Source organism: Numenius arquata, chromosome 16, assembly GCF_964106895.1.
Source record: "Numenius arquata chromosome 16, bNumArq3.hap1.1, whole genome shotgun sequence".
NCBI lineage: Eukaryota > Metazoa > Chordata > Aves > Charadriiformes > Scolopacidae > Numenius > Numenius arquata.
In genome coordinates, this window is record NC_133591.1 from 14,182,508 (window position 1) to 14,198,979 (window position 16,472).

Genomic DNA, 16,472 nt, shown 5'->3' on the forward strand with positions numbered 1-16,472 from the left:
ATAGCTTAATTTGTTTTAATAGCCTGGTCCCTTGCAGCATTTCCATTGCAAACTCTGGTTTTGAGGACAGAATACATCAGCTCTGTATATGGAACCTACCCGAAAGCCAGCTGGCAGGCAGCCAGGGAGAATCCTGATGAGGTCCAAAGCTCTGAGTCTGTCCCAACTTACAGCACTTAATAAATTCCAAAGGAATTCCCCTTCCCCCTCCCCATTTCTTTTTTTAAGTTGTAGGACTCGGGATCAGAAAAAATGACTTTATAAAAATCGCAGTTCCTTAACAGATCTTCTGTAGCTGGGTATTACTTGTGTATCAAAAAACCCCAACCCTGAATGAATTTTCATTTTACATACAGAAGCAACTAAATCCTTATAGGGTGAAGTTTAATTTTTATTTCACTCATGTCGCAGAAATAACAGGACTGTCCGTCACCAGCTACCACAATGTTTTCATAAGTCTCATAATATTTGTTACTTTTTTCCAGTTGCAGCTGCCGGAGTAGGGTGGCCATATAGAAACCTCCGTTTTTATACAAGAAAGAAAAATGAAACCTCTACAGTTGTAGAGAATAACTTAGAACTTTGAAACTTCATTAGTCCATCTTCAGATGATAAACAAGCACAGTTCTCACTTATTTTTAAATATATTATAGTCTTAGGAGTGGACCTGGCTTGTGATTACACCACTGTTAGGTTCATGTATCATCAGTAAATCATCTCACTTCCAACTGCAAAACTTCTATAAATAGGAATATGCATGATACAGACAGAAGCCAGCTTGAATTTACAAACTAGCAGGACAGAAAAAAAAAGCACGTTGAACACTGAGAACAAGTCTTCCCAGGTATCACGAAGCAAAGGAGGAGCTCATTGTTTATATATAGGTTTTTTAGAATTACTTTTCAGCATAAGGCTGGGCTTCCATACAGTGAGATGAAGGTTCATGAGCACAACTCGACTGGGCCCATTTTGAGATAATAACAAAATTTTAAGTAACTACTCAAAAAAAAGTTTAACTGATGCTGGTGCTATTTTGACATTAGAACAAATTCTAAATAGAAAGTTTTCACAATGAAAGATCGAGATCAGATAGCACGTACCCTTTCTTTTTCATAAATCATATTTCTCCTGCAAGCAGCCTCATCTGCTGTTGGCAGCAAGCTAGGACATCGTAATTAGGACAAATGCTTTCTTCAGCAACCCAGCGATTTTCAGTAACTTTCACATAGATTCAGAACTCTTGTTGCTGAAAAAGTAAATGTATGCTTATCGAAGGAAAACCTGTATATCTGAGATGCACTTGCCCAGCGGAATCCAGGTCCAAAATCTGAGATCTTAGGGATAAATGCAACATTAATGGGAAAATTCACACTCTGCTTCCTAGTCCAGCTGACAGCACAGGTGCTGAGAAACTCTAGTTTTGTCTCCCGAAACTTTGGGCGGGTATGCCTTTTAACACGCGCTGCAACCACAACAGTATGAAATTTTGCAAAAATACTCGAAGCAAAGGTGGACTGAGCCACTGGAAAGCTACAGCCAGCACCAGAGGAAAGTGGGGGCGAAGAGAAATTGAGAAGGGGGAGAAAAGGAGTAGAGAGATCCCTTATTACCTGAAAAGCAAGGGGGAGTGCTACACCACCTCTCCTCACTGAGAAAAGCAAGGTGTCCTCCAAGAGGGAGAATTACTGCTGTGCTATTTCAACCTTCAGTAACTACAGCTGAGACAGATCCAAGGCAGAGCAGGGGAACGGGGGAAAAGATACAGGGGCCTGAGGAGAGGAAAGGAGCGAAAAAAAGATAAAGCAGAGCAGTCAGCGAGCTGAGAGATGAAAAACGAGAGCAGGTTTAGGGGTGGCGGGAGGTTAAAAAGCAGAACCAGAGGGCTCCGGGGGTGGCTGCAGCCCCGGGCCGGGCCCCACACGGCCATTCCCCGGGTACCAGGGACACAACAGGTTAAGGCTTAGCTACACGTTAAAATACGGCCTTGTGCACGTTTGTTTCGACCAAAAAAGAAAAAAAAAAAAAAAGGAAAACAACCTTTTTTTCAGTCAGGAGAAGCTTCCATGAGAGTGTAAGCAAAACTATGCTGAAACACAGCAGCACCTCGGCGTCGACGCCCCTCGCCATGAGCCCTCCGCCGCCGGGACCCCGCCTTACCTCGCTCGTCCCTGTCAGAGCCGCCGCCGAGGAGCCACCGGGCGGGGAGAGAGGGGGAGAGGACGCTCCTCCGGCCGAGGTCCGGACACGGTTGTGGAGCTCTGTGAGCGGTAGGAGCCCGGTCCGAGCGCCCCGTCCCGGGGCCCGGTTCGTTACCACAGCAGCCGCCTCAGCCCGGGGCTCCCCTCGCCCCTCATGGGGGAGCTCCCTGAGGGGAAAAAGGCGGGAAGCGGTGCCGAGGGGCGATGGCGCGGCCCGGGGTGGTCGCCCCCCGCCAGCCCTCCTCGACCCTAGAGGAGAAGCCCCGACCTCGACGGCAGAGCCCTCCCTTCACACCTCCGGAGCCCGACGGGGAGGGAGGAGCCTCGTTCACCGCATTGTCAGAGCGCGGTGTGAGGAGAGCCGCCATGACAGGCCAGCACACAGGGGCTATGAGGCAAATCTCTCGCGTTTCTTCCCCCACCGTGGGGGTCAGGGTTGTTTTGGTTTTTTTTAATTAGCATTATTATTTTAATAGAACAATTGTCAACCAGGTTGCCCCAGTACCGTGGCTGCTTTCCCAGAGAGCACCCAGGCCAGCCCTCTGAGGTAAGTTTATTTTGCGGGTTGGGGAGGCCAGGCCAAGGGCGCAGCAGTCGTTCCAGTCAGACACTCCACACGTTTTCCCGGAGCACCGTAACCACTCGTATTCCCTTCTTGTAGCCTCATCTGCCTTTCACCAACTGAAACCCTGCGCTACAGGCCGTCTGCCAGCCGGGGAGGAGCTTTTTATCCAGCTTTTATCCAAGGGCTGTGGGTAGCCTCTGCTGGCTGATCGTCGCCATTACACCGGCCCAGGCCCCCTGCTAGAAGGAAGCTTGCAGGCTGCCACAACAGCTGAGGAGACAAAAAAGCATCAGAAGAGGTACATTACGTTTACTTGCTCATGCTTTGGTACGCATTTGCTACTACAGAGGATTGGGGTTTATTAGTTTAGTGTGTATTTCTAAGGCATCGGCGATTTAGATAAATTAGGACCCTGTTCACCCATGTATGAACATGTTTATTTCCTCAGCACAACTATTACGACTAAGCAGGTCTGTAACTCTGGTTTGCCAATAATCTACATTTTTTCCATTTGAAGACGTGGATATGGCATATCCACTGTCATCTTTCACAGCTCAGCTGATGGATCCATTTTTATGCATATGACAACATGCTCTAGGCAATCCTGCTTCAGCAGGGGAGTTGGACTAGATGATCTCTATGGTCCCTTCTAAGCAACTCTAAAAAAATTCAGTAAAATTCAGTGAAACATCAATAGCTTAGGATGCTACATTTTTTGGTGTTAAAACAAACATGTCACACGAGTGACTCATACCCAACCTTATCCCACTTCTTCAAATGGTGATATTTCATATCTGTGTAAGACAGGTATTACTTATATCAATAGGTTGATTAAAGGCTCCAGGTGAGGCCCTGGTCAGAAGTCGTAGGAACTACAAGGGTACAGTTATCTTTTTGCTCTGAGGAGTTTAAAATCTAAATGGATTTTGTGCAGGACAGAGACAGAACACAGACAGTTGACATATGATTCCCATTCACCTTGATTCCTGTTAGTGTGCCTCACTCTGTAGGTACATGCAGAGAGACAGAAAACACACAGGATAAATGAGCGCTGGATTTTATTGGAAGCTTCCATTAAATTGGCAAGAAATCTGGTGCTAGTCCTCATTTCAACCATTAACAGTAGAAACAGATTAATTGTCATCTCATCTATGGAAAACCTCACACTTGCCTCCCATTCCATTTGCAACTATAGCTTGTGGTCTTCTGTCCCCTTAATTGAAATACATAATAGAAAAGCTTCTACGAGGCAAGCTTTTCAGCCAGAATTAATTTCTTAATTTTCTCTACTCTGCAACTTTGTGTTATTTTACCATAAGAGAAACAGCAGACCACAGCAGCAAACATGCTTCAATCTGAAGGCATCCTGAGAATTCTTGCTTAAGACCTATACTTTTAATCTACTAAAAGGCATGATTTTTAAGAAAAATCTGTGGCCATATGACTGCCTCGAAAATGGAAAACATCATGTAGCCAGTATGCATGTTGCTACAAGTCAGACCTTATTTGACCAAAAATACTAGATAGAACTGCCTGTTTAATTAGACACAGATCAAAAATGAAGCACTAAGTACTTTCCCATCATTCCCTGCAGGTTTTGAAGTTGCCTCTCCCCCCCCCGCCCACCCCCCATGCATATAGTTGCTTTACAACCTGAGGCAAACAGCTAATGCAGAGGGCTCTTACTAAAGCACCAATAATTTGCTGAATTCCATCTTTTGTGGAACTTGCTGAGTTAGAAAATTCCTTTTCACCTCCTCCCCCACCTCTCCTTGACTAGAATAACTGAAGAACAAATATTACATTATGGTGCTAGGTTAAAGAATCTAGTGTGTTTGCAGTTTAAGTGACTAGCACAAGACGGAACAAATCCTAAAGCTCAAGCCTGTCCAGCTAAGTGACAAGGGAAGTGAAACATGCATTTGCTTTTTAAAAACATATCAGAACAAAGTCTCATGCTTGGGATTTGCAGTGCTTAGTGCTTTATATTCTCAAATTGACTGCTGACATAGTTTGTTAGTTCTCCAAGCAATTAGGGCCTGAACACATATGGGAGATAGAAGAATTACCACTACAATGAGTGAGAGTCTGAGAATGCAGAAACCACGATCCCAACTCATCAACTGTTTAGTGTGTGCCCAAAGCCAGCTGTCTGCTTTTGCCTTTTCAGAACTCCAGCCCACCATAATAAGAATTTTTATCCAATTTTCCATGTACCATCTCAATGGAGCAGTACAGCAGGTTCTTTCAAGGCCAATGGCTCAAGTTTAAATTCAGCTACAATGGCAGTTACTGCTTTGCCCTTCTGCCATAGATTACTCTTTCCAAATTGGTACAGCCAAATACTGTACCTGTTCCTCGTTAGATGTCAGCTGCTGTCATTTTTCACTAGCATTAATATTCTTGTAAACTACAGAAAGCAAGGAGTACACAACCCATTCAGTTATCCCCAGCATTGACCTCAGTGCAGATAAGCAGAGCTAGTGGCTCCATTGAGTCCTCTCATTAAATCTGCTGCCAAACACAAGTCTCTTAGCTGACAAATGGAAAGGACATGTCAGACAGTCACTGACAACCACAGAATCACCAGGCTTTTTTGCAAGAAGGATCAACATCCCTTAATCCACACAGAAGTATTACCAGGAAGCACTGATTTGACATTCTCACCGAATCTTCACAATATGAAGCCATCATTTACCTTCCTTTCCCTGCTCAATCCACTTTTGCAAAGGGCCAGATCTTTCTGTGCACCACAGCATGCTCTTTTCGTGGATCGAAATGAAATAGATCTTCTGTTTGCCTCTACTTGCTTGCCTTTATTACACGTATTCAAGTTAGCATCCCACTCTACTCCTCTGCATTCTTCAAACTTACATTTTGGTACAGTTGCCGCGTAGTTCAAGAAGAGACATGAGAACAGGCAGTATTTTGGAACATAGATAAATTTTTAATGATTTAACATACAGTATAGACACTAGTTGAACAGCTCAACAACCAGGGAGGGAGGATGCAGTTTCTGTCCCCTTGACTGGACAGTGGTCACAATGCACTTCTGATCACATCCTATTTTTCTAGGAGAGAAAGGGGCCGGGAATTACCACTAATGTCCAAATTAGGTTGGTTCTTATGATTTCATACAAATACAGCTTCAAGCGGTAGTATCACCTGCTAGGGAATTAATACCAACTTGAAAAAGAAAGCAAGAGCAAGCTATCGGTATCTTGATCTCAGCAGTTGTGCAAAACCATGAAGTGCTGGAATACATCTCAGCAGGAATGATATAATAGACCAACCTGATGGCCTTCCCTGAGGAAAACAGTTATGAAGTGCTGGAACAGGGGTGAAGAATCTCTTTAACACTGAAAAGAGAAGTAACCTCTGCTACCCTCTGAAGACAGCATTTCACACTGCATCTTCACACTGTATCATGTCTGCTGCAGCAAGTTGCCATAGGACGGCAGCAAAGGGGAGACAGATTTTCAGCTGGATAAACTGCTAATGCTAAAGCTTTTAAGCTTTTGGAAAAAACAAGATTTTTGAGAGAATCTGCTGACGGAACGATTATCTCACTTGATGACTTCTGGGAAAGAACAATGAAAACAATGCAAGTGGATTTTATCAGATGGCTGGTAACACTACTTTTTTATATCATACGTAATTGCAATAGCATTCTACAGATGTTTTGCACCAAGATACTCCACCACTGTGCTTGTTTGTTGTTTTTGTTTGTTTGTTTTGGTTTTTTAAGTCTCTGTAGATTGAGTCAGGGAATAGGAAGTATCAGTTTAAACAAGCATACGCAAAGTCAAAATCATGAAGGAGATGGATGGGGTAAAAAACAAGAGAAATGAGGCTCTGTACATAGAAAAGAACAGCCCAATTTTGTCTAGCGCTTGGACTTTGCCCAGCGACTTGCAGAGGGAGCGCAAGTTGAGTCAACATTTTACAGGTTCTCTACCCATCTTTTCTGTGTTGAGTGGCTGTAAGAGGGAGACAGTTTAAACTGCAGCTTCACAGAGCTAGGAGAAATTGGGGGAGAACCAACCCTGTTGTAGTGCCGTTCTGATCAGACCGAAATCCCAGAGGAGCCAGTATGTCAAACAGCAAATCAAAAACATCATCACTGTTCAACTGAACTCATGCAACACAGTTGTCCTCAGAGGAGGGCTTGAGCCGTGTTCTGACATTCCAATTACTTCATGCGTGAGGACATCATTAAACTGAAATCCTAGAACAACTCCACCCTTCTGCCTCCTGCACAACCAGGAGTGAAGTACATTTGAATTGCCAAGGCCTGAACAAGTTCAAGCAAACAAATCTTCGGTGCTCCCTGTCAGAAAGCAGACTAGCAGAGAACTGTTCACAAGACTACGACTCCTCTTCCAGGAAACTGCTGCAGAGTAACAATGAAAGTGTTTACAGACAATAAACATCCCATCCCAGACAGATCCCTGCTCTTTTTTTGTGCTATGGGACTTTGACAGAATAACAACTCCATTGGAGTTCTGAATGCTTTAAACTCACTACGAGGAACATAAGCACTATAGTGACAAATCCCAATACAATTCCTTTAGACTAAGGAGGAAAACAATCAACCAATTTTAGTCAGGATCTAAAATATCCTTTCTACCTGACGTAATAAAAGAGGGACTGAAAGGCATCAACAACTAGCTATGCAAAGCATCAATAGTTTCAGCTAGTAATCCATATAAAATGAATAAATAATTCATAATTACATATGTAGCATACACCATGCACGTCAAGAAGTGCTCCAGAGAGAGAAGCACAACAGGCATGCTTTACTCCCTAAAAGCAAAAAATCCTCCAATTATTACTGTCACTCTGGAAAGTCTCTGCAGTCCAGAGACATGACTGAACTTCCATGTACAGCTGCAAAGCTACATTAGATATTTTTCCTATGATGTTTTATAGCCTAGGTCGACTCCATGCATCCTAAAATTTAGAGGAAGTATTCAAAGAACGTACTAGTGCTCTAGTACTTCAAAGCAGGTGCGTAACAAACCAAAGAGAGGCAGATTCAATCCCAGAGAATTTAAGTCCGTACGCCTCCGGGTTTGTCCCCGGAAATAACATAAGTCATTTACACTGAGGCTCTTGTAAAGAAACAGCCGTTGTCTTGCTCTTTTGGATTCCAGTCTCCAGTTCCTTCCCTTTGTTGCTCAGATCATGCAGCTTTCAAACAGGCAGAAGCTCGGGGGGATATTCGCCATAGCAGTATTTTGCAATTGGATCTCTATAGGTGTTTTCATGCTGCACGCTCTGTCAGAAAGAGGAGGAGAAGCTTTAACAATACACATATAATGGAAACAACACATCCCTTCACTGAGGGCCAAAACCCGGAGTGTGTATATGCATGCAAAACATTTCCCAAATTCATCTGGAGTCAAACACCACTGCACTTCCAACATACAGAAGACAATTGCTATATTATAGCACTTTAATGTTGAACCATACCCAGAACCTCCTTTTCAGGAGACAAGCCAAGTAGGCGGGAACAGATTCAATATTAAAAAAAAAATTATATATGTTTAGGCAATATCGTCAGGTGTCCTAAGCAAGCAAGGCATAATAAGCTGCTACTTGAGATGTGTGCATTATTCTTTACAAAACTAGAGTTCAGATACTTTGGGCAAAAAAAACCCCAACAAACCCTAAAGCAACTTTGGAGACATTTGGAACTGTGTCCTTTGTTTGCAATCCATCCCTATTACTATATTAAATACTCAAGCTGCATGACATCTCCAGCCACACTTTCTAAGAGGGCTGATGCTTGCTTAGACCAAAATTTCTAGTAAAAATCACACGGGTAACAGAAGTTCATCTCTGTTCTTAAAAAGCAAAAAAAATACAAGATACTTTTTGAGTTACTATGCAGACACTCCTCAGCATATGGTAAGTCTAAAAATGTACCAGAAAGTAAATAGCATTCTGAAACTAGTGGGAAAAACTCTCTCTGTTCTTGTCCTTATGAGATCTTCCCCAGAACTCATCAAGATCTTCACCAGTCATTGAACTCAGCTAGTTTCTTTTTATTTAAGTACCTCTTTTTAAAAGAGAGCATACAACTCACCCTGCTCTAAATACACACTTTGCCTTTCGTTTACTGCTGATGTTACTATTTCACCTGACAAATCAGAGGATTGCCTTCAGATCAACTCCCAGCCATAGCTTCAGCGTTTAGGAAAAAGCCCGTGTGCGTGCAAGCACCACAGATCCGCCATTCCTAGGACCAAGACCCATTTTCCAAGGGTACTTTTGGGGTATTTTTCCATTTTTGAGCCCTGGACATGTACTCCTGTCTTACCTGTGATGAAGTCCTACATTTCGCCAGACACAATTCAAAGCGATCTTCCACTGCCATGAAGAGGTTTTGGAAAGCGATAGCTGCCCGGTTCAAGAAACGTTCCAGAAGATGTTGCTAAAGTGATTAGCAAAAAAGAGGACAAAATAAAAAAGCACAAACACCATCAAGGTGTAATCAACACCCAACAAGGAGTAATCAAAGCCCTTAACCTACACAGCTCAAGTATCAGAGTAATAGTAACTCATTTAGAGTTTCCAGCAAGCACTGAAAGGTCAACACATCATGGAAGCCTGGCAGGAGGAAGAGAATCTCGAGAAACTAACAGAACACAGGGAAGTGCCAATTCTGATACTGGCTGGAATAGCTTTTCCACAACCATTTCCCTTCAGCAATTTCCCTGAAGCTGAAACATTTTGCACGGCTCCCAGTACTTCCTCTCGAAGGTGGGAAGGATGAATATTTTTGAAGCTTTATTTATAGCTTGCCATATGGTCCTTGCAGGCTTTCCTCATCCTTCCAAGGAAAGGAACCGTCCCCTCTAAGGAAGAAGCTCCTCATAAGCAAGCGCTATTCCACAGAGGAGCCTGAGAACACCTGGAAAGCAGGAGACAGTGTACACACCTTGCTGGGCTGCAGGCAACAGGAAACACAGTACTCATACACGCTGCAGCAGCCATTGGGAAGGCAGCTGTCACAGCTGTAGAGCTTTGTGTTGGGCATGTTGACATTACAACAGCCATTCACCAGTAGGTCCTTCCTCTCACAGATGTAGCCTGAAAAACAAAAACAGTAGTAACAACCGGCAAGACGTGCTCCTTTTTACGTTCTATAGAAATCTATAGCAAGAATCACGTTACTTAAGAACAGGTTTATTTATCGTTTACTAGATTATGATCTCCTTCAGTTCTTTGAAGTAACACTTAGAGCTGAGTTTCACAACAGCCTGGTGTTACCTGCACAACTATTGTGTACCTACTCTTACATGCTGTATATACAGTATGAGTATTTAAATGCAGAGTATTTAAGTTCTGCTATCTTTTTGGCATAATTCATTGTTGTGACTGGAAGGGGGAAAGGTGATGGGTGATAACTGTACTGGAAAAAACTGTAATGTGTTCTTTCAACTGGTCTACATCTGGATAACTCTTTTTACAGTTCGATATGAAGAGACTTAGATTTATCCATGCGGGATAGCTGTAATACACATTGTTGAGCAGAATCCTTCATAGTGTAGAAGCACAGCGTATGTCCTTACGGAAGCTGCACTACCACAGTGTTAGACTGTGAGGGGTATCTGTGATTTTACAGACCTCAGTGAATCATTAGTAAGCGTATTTCACACAGTGCTAAATTTAACGTTGATGCAAAATCACAGAAGATGTGGGGACTTTTCTACAGCCTTGATTTCTGGTCAAGAAAGGTCCAGCGCCTGAGCAACGAGCACACTGGGGAAGGAGATGTGCAGGGCAGGAAGCGCTCCATGCTCTTAAAACAAGCGGTTAATATAAGAACCTGCAAGAAATATCCTTAGGTTTACAAGGGTCAGATAAGCTTGTTAACTGTGACTGAGCGCTAGTTATGCCAGTCCTGAGCTGCCTCCATAGAAGGCCCATCAGGTTTCCTCAACTACTCTCCCTAACATACCTGGACAATAGGAATACACTGCAGGGAAATAGGAGTAGCTCTGCAAGCAACCACACAAAATTGAGCCAGACTTAACGTTTGAGCTTTGTGCAAAGGTAACTAGAGTTCTTTCCATCTAAGGTGATCCTGGAAACAGTACAGCCGCACTCAGAAGATTCCATGCCCGAGCTGAGCCCAGCTGGACCCAAACCCGCTGTGTGCGGACTCAGATCGGCCACAGCAACATTAAGGATAGAACGGCAGCAGCTGAGGTTGTGCAGTAAAAACACCTTCATAAGGAGCAGTCGTTACTTGGAAGCGCCATCGACAATCGGACAGGCAAAGCAGCATTCAACACTGCAATATGCAGAATAAATTCTTAGTATCAGGTATACCCAGTTCATCTGTAATGAGGAGCTTCCCCTGCACAGAATTCCTGCACTGGTTACTCGGCTGACTGCTGTTTCCCGAACTGAACTTCACCTTCCACATGATGGGCTGCTCGTGCTCTTGCACTTGAAGGAGATTCCGATCTCTCACCATCCGCTCTTCCTGCGGGGGAAAGACAGCATTGCAACCAGGCATACACGTCCCTTCTGCCATCCCAAGCCACCTGCTTTTCCCACAATTAACAAATGCCCACTCGCGAATGCCACAGCACAGGAGACGCAAGCGTCAATGGAGTGAGCAACGCACCGCTTGCGGTAGTTCACTGTTTGCTGCAGACAGCGTGAAAGGAACATAATCCAGCGAAATGGGGGAATGCAAGTTAACCCCAGGATCAGCTAACACAGCTGAACAACCGGAAAAGTAACATATATGACATTAAATAACCCTAGGTACACATATTTCTCTTTTGTAAGTTCTTTGCTACTGGAATTACAGTTCACAAGAGCTATTTCAACAGAATAATTGAGTCCCTTCAAGACTTACTTGCCCGTTTTGGCTCAAAACGCCATCGCTATTGAATACAGTATTAGGCATGGCTTTTTTTAAACTCTTATCTTTATTTAATGATTACGATGCCATTCTCTCCCCGGAGTTCAGCGACAGCACCCAAAGGGCAGAACTCACCCCGGGATAGGGGATGTTGTAACCCGCCCCGCAGCGTGCCGGGCCCGGGCCCGCACCTCCCGGGGGCTCGGGGGAGGCCACTGACCTGCTTGAAGGTGCTGGTGAGGAAGTAGACGAGGGAGAGCCCGAAGACGACGCCGAGGACCCAGCGCTTCCTCAGCAGCCGCCGCCACAGCACCGCTCCCCAGGGCACCATGGCGGCCCGGCACCGGGGCCGCGGCCCGGGCCTTCAGCCCCCCGCCGCCGCCGCCGCCGCCGCGCTCGCCCGCCGCAGGGAGGGAGAGGAACGGCGGGGGCAGCGCTGATCCGAGACCGGCATCACCGGCTCCGGCGGAGAAACTCGGCGAGGCCGCCCCTGGCGCTGCCACCGGGCCGCAGGGAGCGCGGCCCACCCGCTTCCGCCGGCGGCGGGGCGGGGGAGGCGGCGGCCGCGGATGTGCGTGCGCGGAGGGGGCGCGGCCGCGGAGGACGAGGGCGGTGCCCGGCACCGGGGTCCGCACGGGTAGGTACGGGGGGCAGCGGCCGCCGGGGCCGGGCCGGGCTTGCCGGTCCCTGGAGCCGGCTTGCTCCCGCCCCCGCTGGGGCATTTAGCTACGTGGTCCAGCGGGAATCTCCTTCCCACACCTAATTGGGGAAAAAAAGGCCTCATCTCCGTGTCTCTCTGTGTGTACATATATATGTGTGTATGTATATAACTGTATTTATATATCTGTCTACATATGCGTGTATATATAAATACATTTATGTATATATTTATTTATCACACACACGTGTGTGTGTGTATATACACCATGAAGGCAAAGTACAGCCCAGCAGGCGCCGAGGGGAGTGTCTGTGCAGTGAGCAGGGCTGCAGGTGCCAATCCCAGAGGAAAACGGCCTTGTTGGGTCGTGCATGCATCCTGGGGTTGAAGCACTAAGGGGTCCTGCTCCTCTCTGTCTTTCCCAAGGAGATGGAGAGGTGAAACTCACTGTGCTATGGTGAAAATTACTCTATACGTGTGCTTCTTACAGATGCGCCAGTTTGAGCACTGTGATCCAGGTGCCTTACAGTCATCCGGCTTGAAGGACCTGTGATGAGTTTGAAATTTGGACCATCTTGGATTATCTGAAGGACTCCACGTATGAGATGTCTGCGCCCTCTTGAGCTTCTCTCTCTCTCCCACCGTGGCACCTTGCACCTCTGGTTAAACCTGTTATTCAGGTACTGCTAAAAAATGTCCAAGTGTTGCAAGATGAAAACCTTTAATCTGGAAAAGACAGGACCAATCAGTATTGAAGCTGAGAGCCTTTTGGAACAAAGTCCATTTAAATTCTATCTGATCTTAAATCTGTAGGACTCTGGGCAGAACAGATGATTACATCTCATGAAGTCCTGCATCTTCAATACTTAGCATTCATGTCACTGTCTGCTTCGTGGCTGATGCCAAAAAGTGACTCCCTATAGAGCTGCGTATCATTTTGGAATGTGATTTCGCCCCACATTACAATCCAGATTACAATCTAATTACAATCGTTAGAATGGTCTAGAAGATAGGGAAGGATTTTCCAAGCTTCAGTGTTATCTCCACGGTGACTCTAGCTCTCAGTTTGTAGCATGGGCAGGTGGACAGATTTCTTTATAAGCAGTGGTCCTAAAGTTATTCACAGGTAGGACAGCTCTGCCTGCATGGATCAGCCTGTCTCGGCCTTTTCATCGTATCTTAACTACTGTTTTGGTTAAAAAGAGGATAGTATTATATATTAAGTCGACAGAGATAGTGTCAGGTTAGGATTAAATAACATTTAGTGCAGGGAAAGCATAAAAAAAAATCCTGGAGTGCTAAGTGTTGTTACCACAAATGCAGCTTTAAAAAATCTGGAAAAAAAATCTTTAATATGTATTTTTTACTGTATAAAACTTACAGATCCTTATAAAACAAATTTTGGCCCTGGAAACACAACACAAATTGAAACATATAGCTGAAGATTAAAAAATTGCTGGCAGTTACAAGATTTGTAGTTAAGAGAGCGTTGGTAATTTAGAGTGTCAGAAAACTTCGGTTAGGATTAGATTTCTGGTACTCATGATGGCTTCTGCATCCTCTCCATAAAATGTGTTAAAAGCTGTGTTTTCCCTGCCGTATGTGATTATGCCAAATTTTATTTACATGGATATGTGTGTATTTATATTAACTGTCAAGGGGATGTCTAAAGTTGGCACCTCATTTTAAAGCCTCCGTGTTCTCTGTCAGTGCTGACTCAAATCCAGTGTTGTCTCAGTTCAGCCCACTTGGTGGGGTTCTTCAAGACTGGATGTTACAAACCAAGAGTTTTTCTCTTTTTTGCAAATGTAGGCATTTTTGTTTCATCCTTTTAGAAATTCAGTACGGTTACCTGTGCGATTTAACTGAAGTACCCTTTCTTCTTTCACTGTTTTGTAACTTATCTTCAGGACTCAGCAAACTACCTGTACTTTTACTGCAGGTGCGTGGTGGTAAACACAACTGTCTGTTTCTGCACCGTGAACTGCACGAATTGGGCTTTATTAAGGGATAAAATTTGTACTTAATGCAGTTTTGCATGGGTTAGTGGGTCACTGAAGGTAAAGAATATGAATGAAAAGGTCAAGATATAGGGGGAAAAAAGAAATATTCCAGATTTGCTGTTTCTCAGCTCCTGTACCTCTGCTTATGAATAACTAAGAAATGTTCTCAGAACCATTTTGCCTTTACAAAATACAGATATAGGACTACACATTTATTTACATGTATTCATGCCATTTGAAATGTTATAAATAATGTTACTACTTCAGATATTAAAGAATATTTACAGCCTTTTACATTTTATTCAGTAGCTATTGTAATCTAGGGCTGAGTAGGATCAGACTTCAATATATAAAGAATGTCTGTCCAAATCTTCTGTGAAATGCTTCTGGAAACATGGACAAATCACTTGCAAAACTAGCCCATTCTTCAGGTTTTATATAAAAAATATAACATTAATCAGTGTAAGACTATTTGCCAGTTACTCTGTGCTATGCCTTAACGATGATGATTCCGCATTCTCCTTTGCTTTTGAATTTATTTTTAAAAGGTGTAATGCGTTTGAGCTTGTTCTCTTAAAATTAGATGCTTGAAAGCAGAGATTTAAATAACTAAAAATAAAGAACTTCTCTCTTTGTTCTAGAAAAAGTTCCTGAAGTTAATACAATTTCAATGTCTTTTCATTTCCCACTCCAGACCTTACTTTATGCTGACAGTTCCAGAATGAGTGGAGCAGGCACATGTGATCTGGTGCATATGTGCGTATCATTTATGACCATTGTGCAGAGTCTGCTAATGGCATTTTTGTGGTTTAAAAGGAATGAGTTGCTTATTTAAAAAAATATTGTTATGACCTGATTGTATTTTATTCATAAAAAATGCTTATACAGTTTCTTTTTTTCCTCCCTCTCAGTTTTGCTTTACAAAGCGAGTTTCTTCAGAAGAGGAAGAAGGGATTTCGTTTCCGGGGAGTATATGTCGATAAACGTGTCACATCGAGAGCTATTCCGTTAGTTGTCCTCAAGATCTTTAGCAGAACATGTCATCACGCAGCCGTACACTCCTTGGGACTGCCACATATTGCAAAAGGGGATCTGACTAGTCCCTGCCCTATTTGGAGACCTCTGTATACAGTTTGCTTCCATTTGCCAGTTGAAAGTTGTTTCTTCGCAAGTGTACTAAGAACCAACCGCAGTCTTGAGGTGCTCTGTCGGAGAAGCAGATGATTTGTGCCAGCCATGTCACTAGCCAGATGGGCTTCACAGGCCTCTGACTCTGTGGCCCTTTGTTAGTAGTCACACTGGGAATTGTTGACCTACAACGTTAATGTTGAGCGTGTTGTGTTTTAAAGTTCTGAGGAAAATGCAGAGACGGCATAGCAGCAACACTGACAACGTTCCTCCTGAAAGGTAGATCTTTTTCCGTCTTTTTTCCTTCATTTTCCTTTCCAGAGGGGAATGTTCTGATTTAAGTGTATGGTGTGTTTTAGAAGATGAAAGCTCAAAATCGAGAAAGACATATACTTCCAGCCAGCAATGTGCCCTTGTGGCCAAGAAGGCCAATGGCATCTCGGGGTGCACCAAGAAGAGTGTAATACACAGATGGAGGGAGGTCATCCTCCCCCTCTACTCCGCCCTGGTGAAGCCACATCTGGAGCACTGTGTCCAGTTCTGGGCTCCCCAGTTCAAGAAGGACAGGGAACTGCTGGAGGGGGCACAGGAAAGGGCTATAAAGATGATGAGGGGCCTGGAGCATCTCTCTGATGAGGAAAGGCTGAGGGACTTGGGTCTTTTTAGTCTGGAGAAGAGAAGACTGAGGGGGGATCTGATAAATACCTATAAATAGTTAAAGGGTGGGTGTCAGGAGGATGGGGCCAGTCTTTTCTCAGTGGTGCCCAGGGACAGGACAAGAGATAACAGGCACAAACTCAAACATAGGAAGTTCCATCTAAACATGAGGAGGAATTTCTTTCCTGTGAGGCTGGCAGAGCCCTGGAAGAGGCTGCCCAGGGAGGTGGTGGCGTCTCCATCTCTGGAGACATTCAAAACCCACCTGGACACGTTCCTGTGCAACCTGCTCTGGATGGACCTGCTTTGGCAGGGGGTTGGACTGGATGATCTCCAGAGGTCCCTTCCAACCCCATATCATTCTGTGATTCTGTGA

At 44.4% G+C, this 16,472-nt stretch overlaps 2 protein-coding genes across 2 annotated transcripts in view; one reads left to right on the plus strand and one right to left on the minus strand.

Annotated features, from left to right (window-relative positions):
- Window positions 1-5,693: 5,693 nt before the first annotated feature.
- SPRING1 (SREBF pathway regulator in golgi 1) lies at window positions 5,694-11,981 on the minus strand. The gene is made up of 5 exons (XM_074159690.1): window positions 11,871-11,981; window positions 11,107-11,263; window positions 9,710-9,861; window positions 9,089-9,202; window positions 5,694-8,043 (listed from the first exon to the last, which is right to left on the minus strand). The coding sequence occupies exons 1-5, from the start codon at window positions 11,979-11,981 to the stop codon at window positions 7,960-7,962; spliced, it is 618 nt and encodes a 205-aa protein (XP_074015791.1). The 3' UTR covers window positions 5,694-7,959.
- A 3,654-nt stretch (window positions 11,982-15,635) lies between these two features.
- The window catches only part of RNFT2 (ring finger protein, transmembrane 2), a 29,113-nt gene continuing 28,276 nt past the window's right edge, over window positions 15,636-16,472 (plus strand). The window contains exon 1 of the mRNA XM_074159611.1: window positions 15,636-15,718. Within this exon, the coding sequence (XP_074015712.1) occupies window positions 15,636-15,718 (83 nt within the window). The remainder of the gene's footprint in view (window positions 15,719-16,472) is intronic.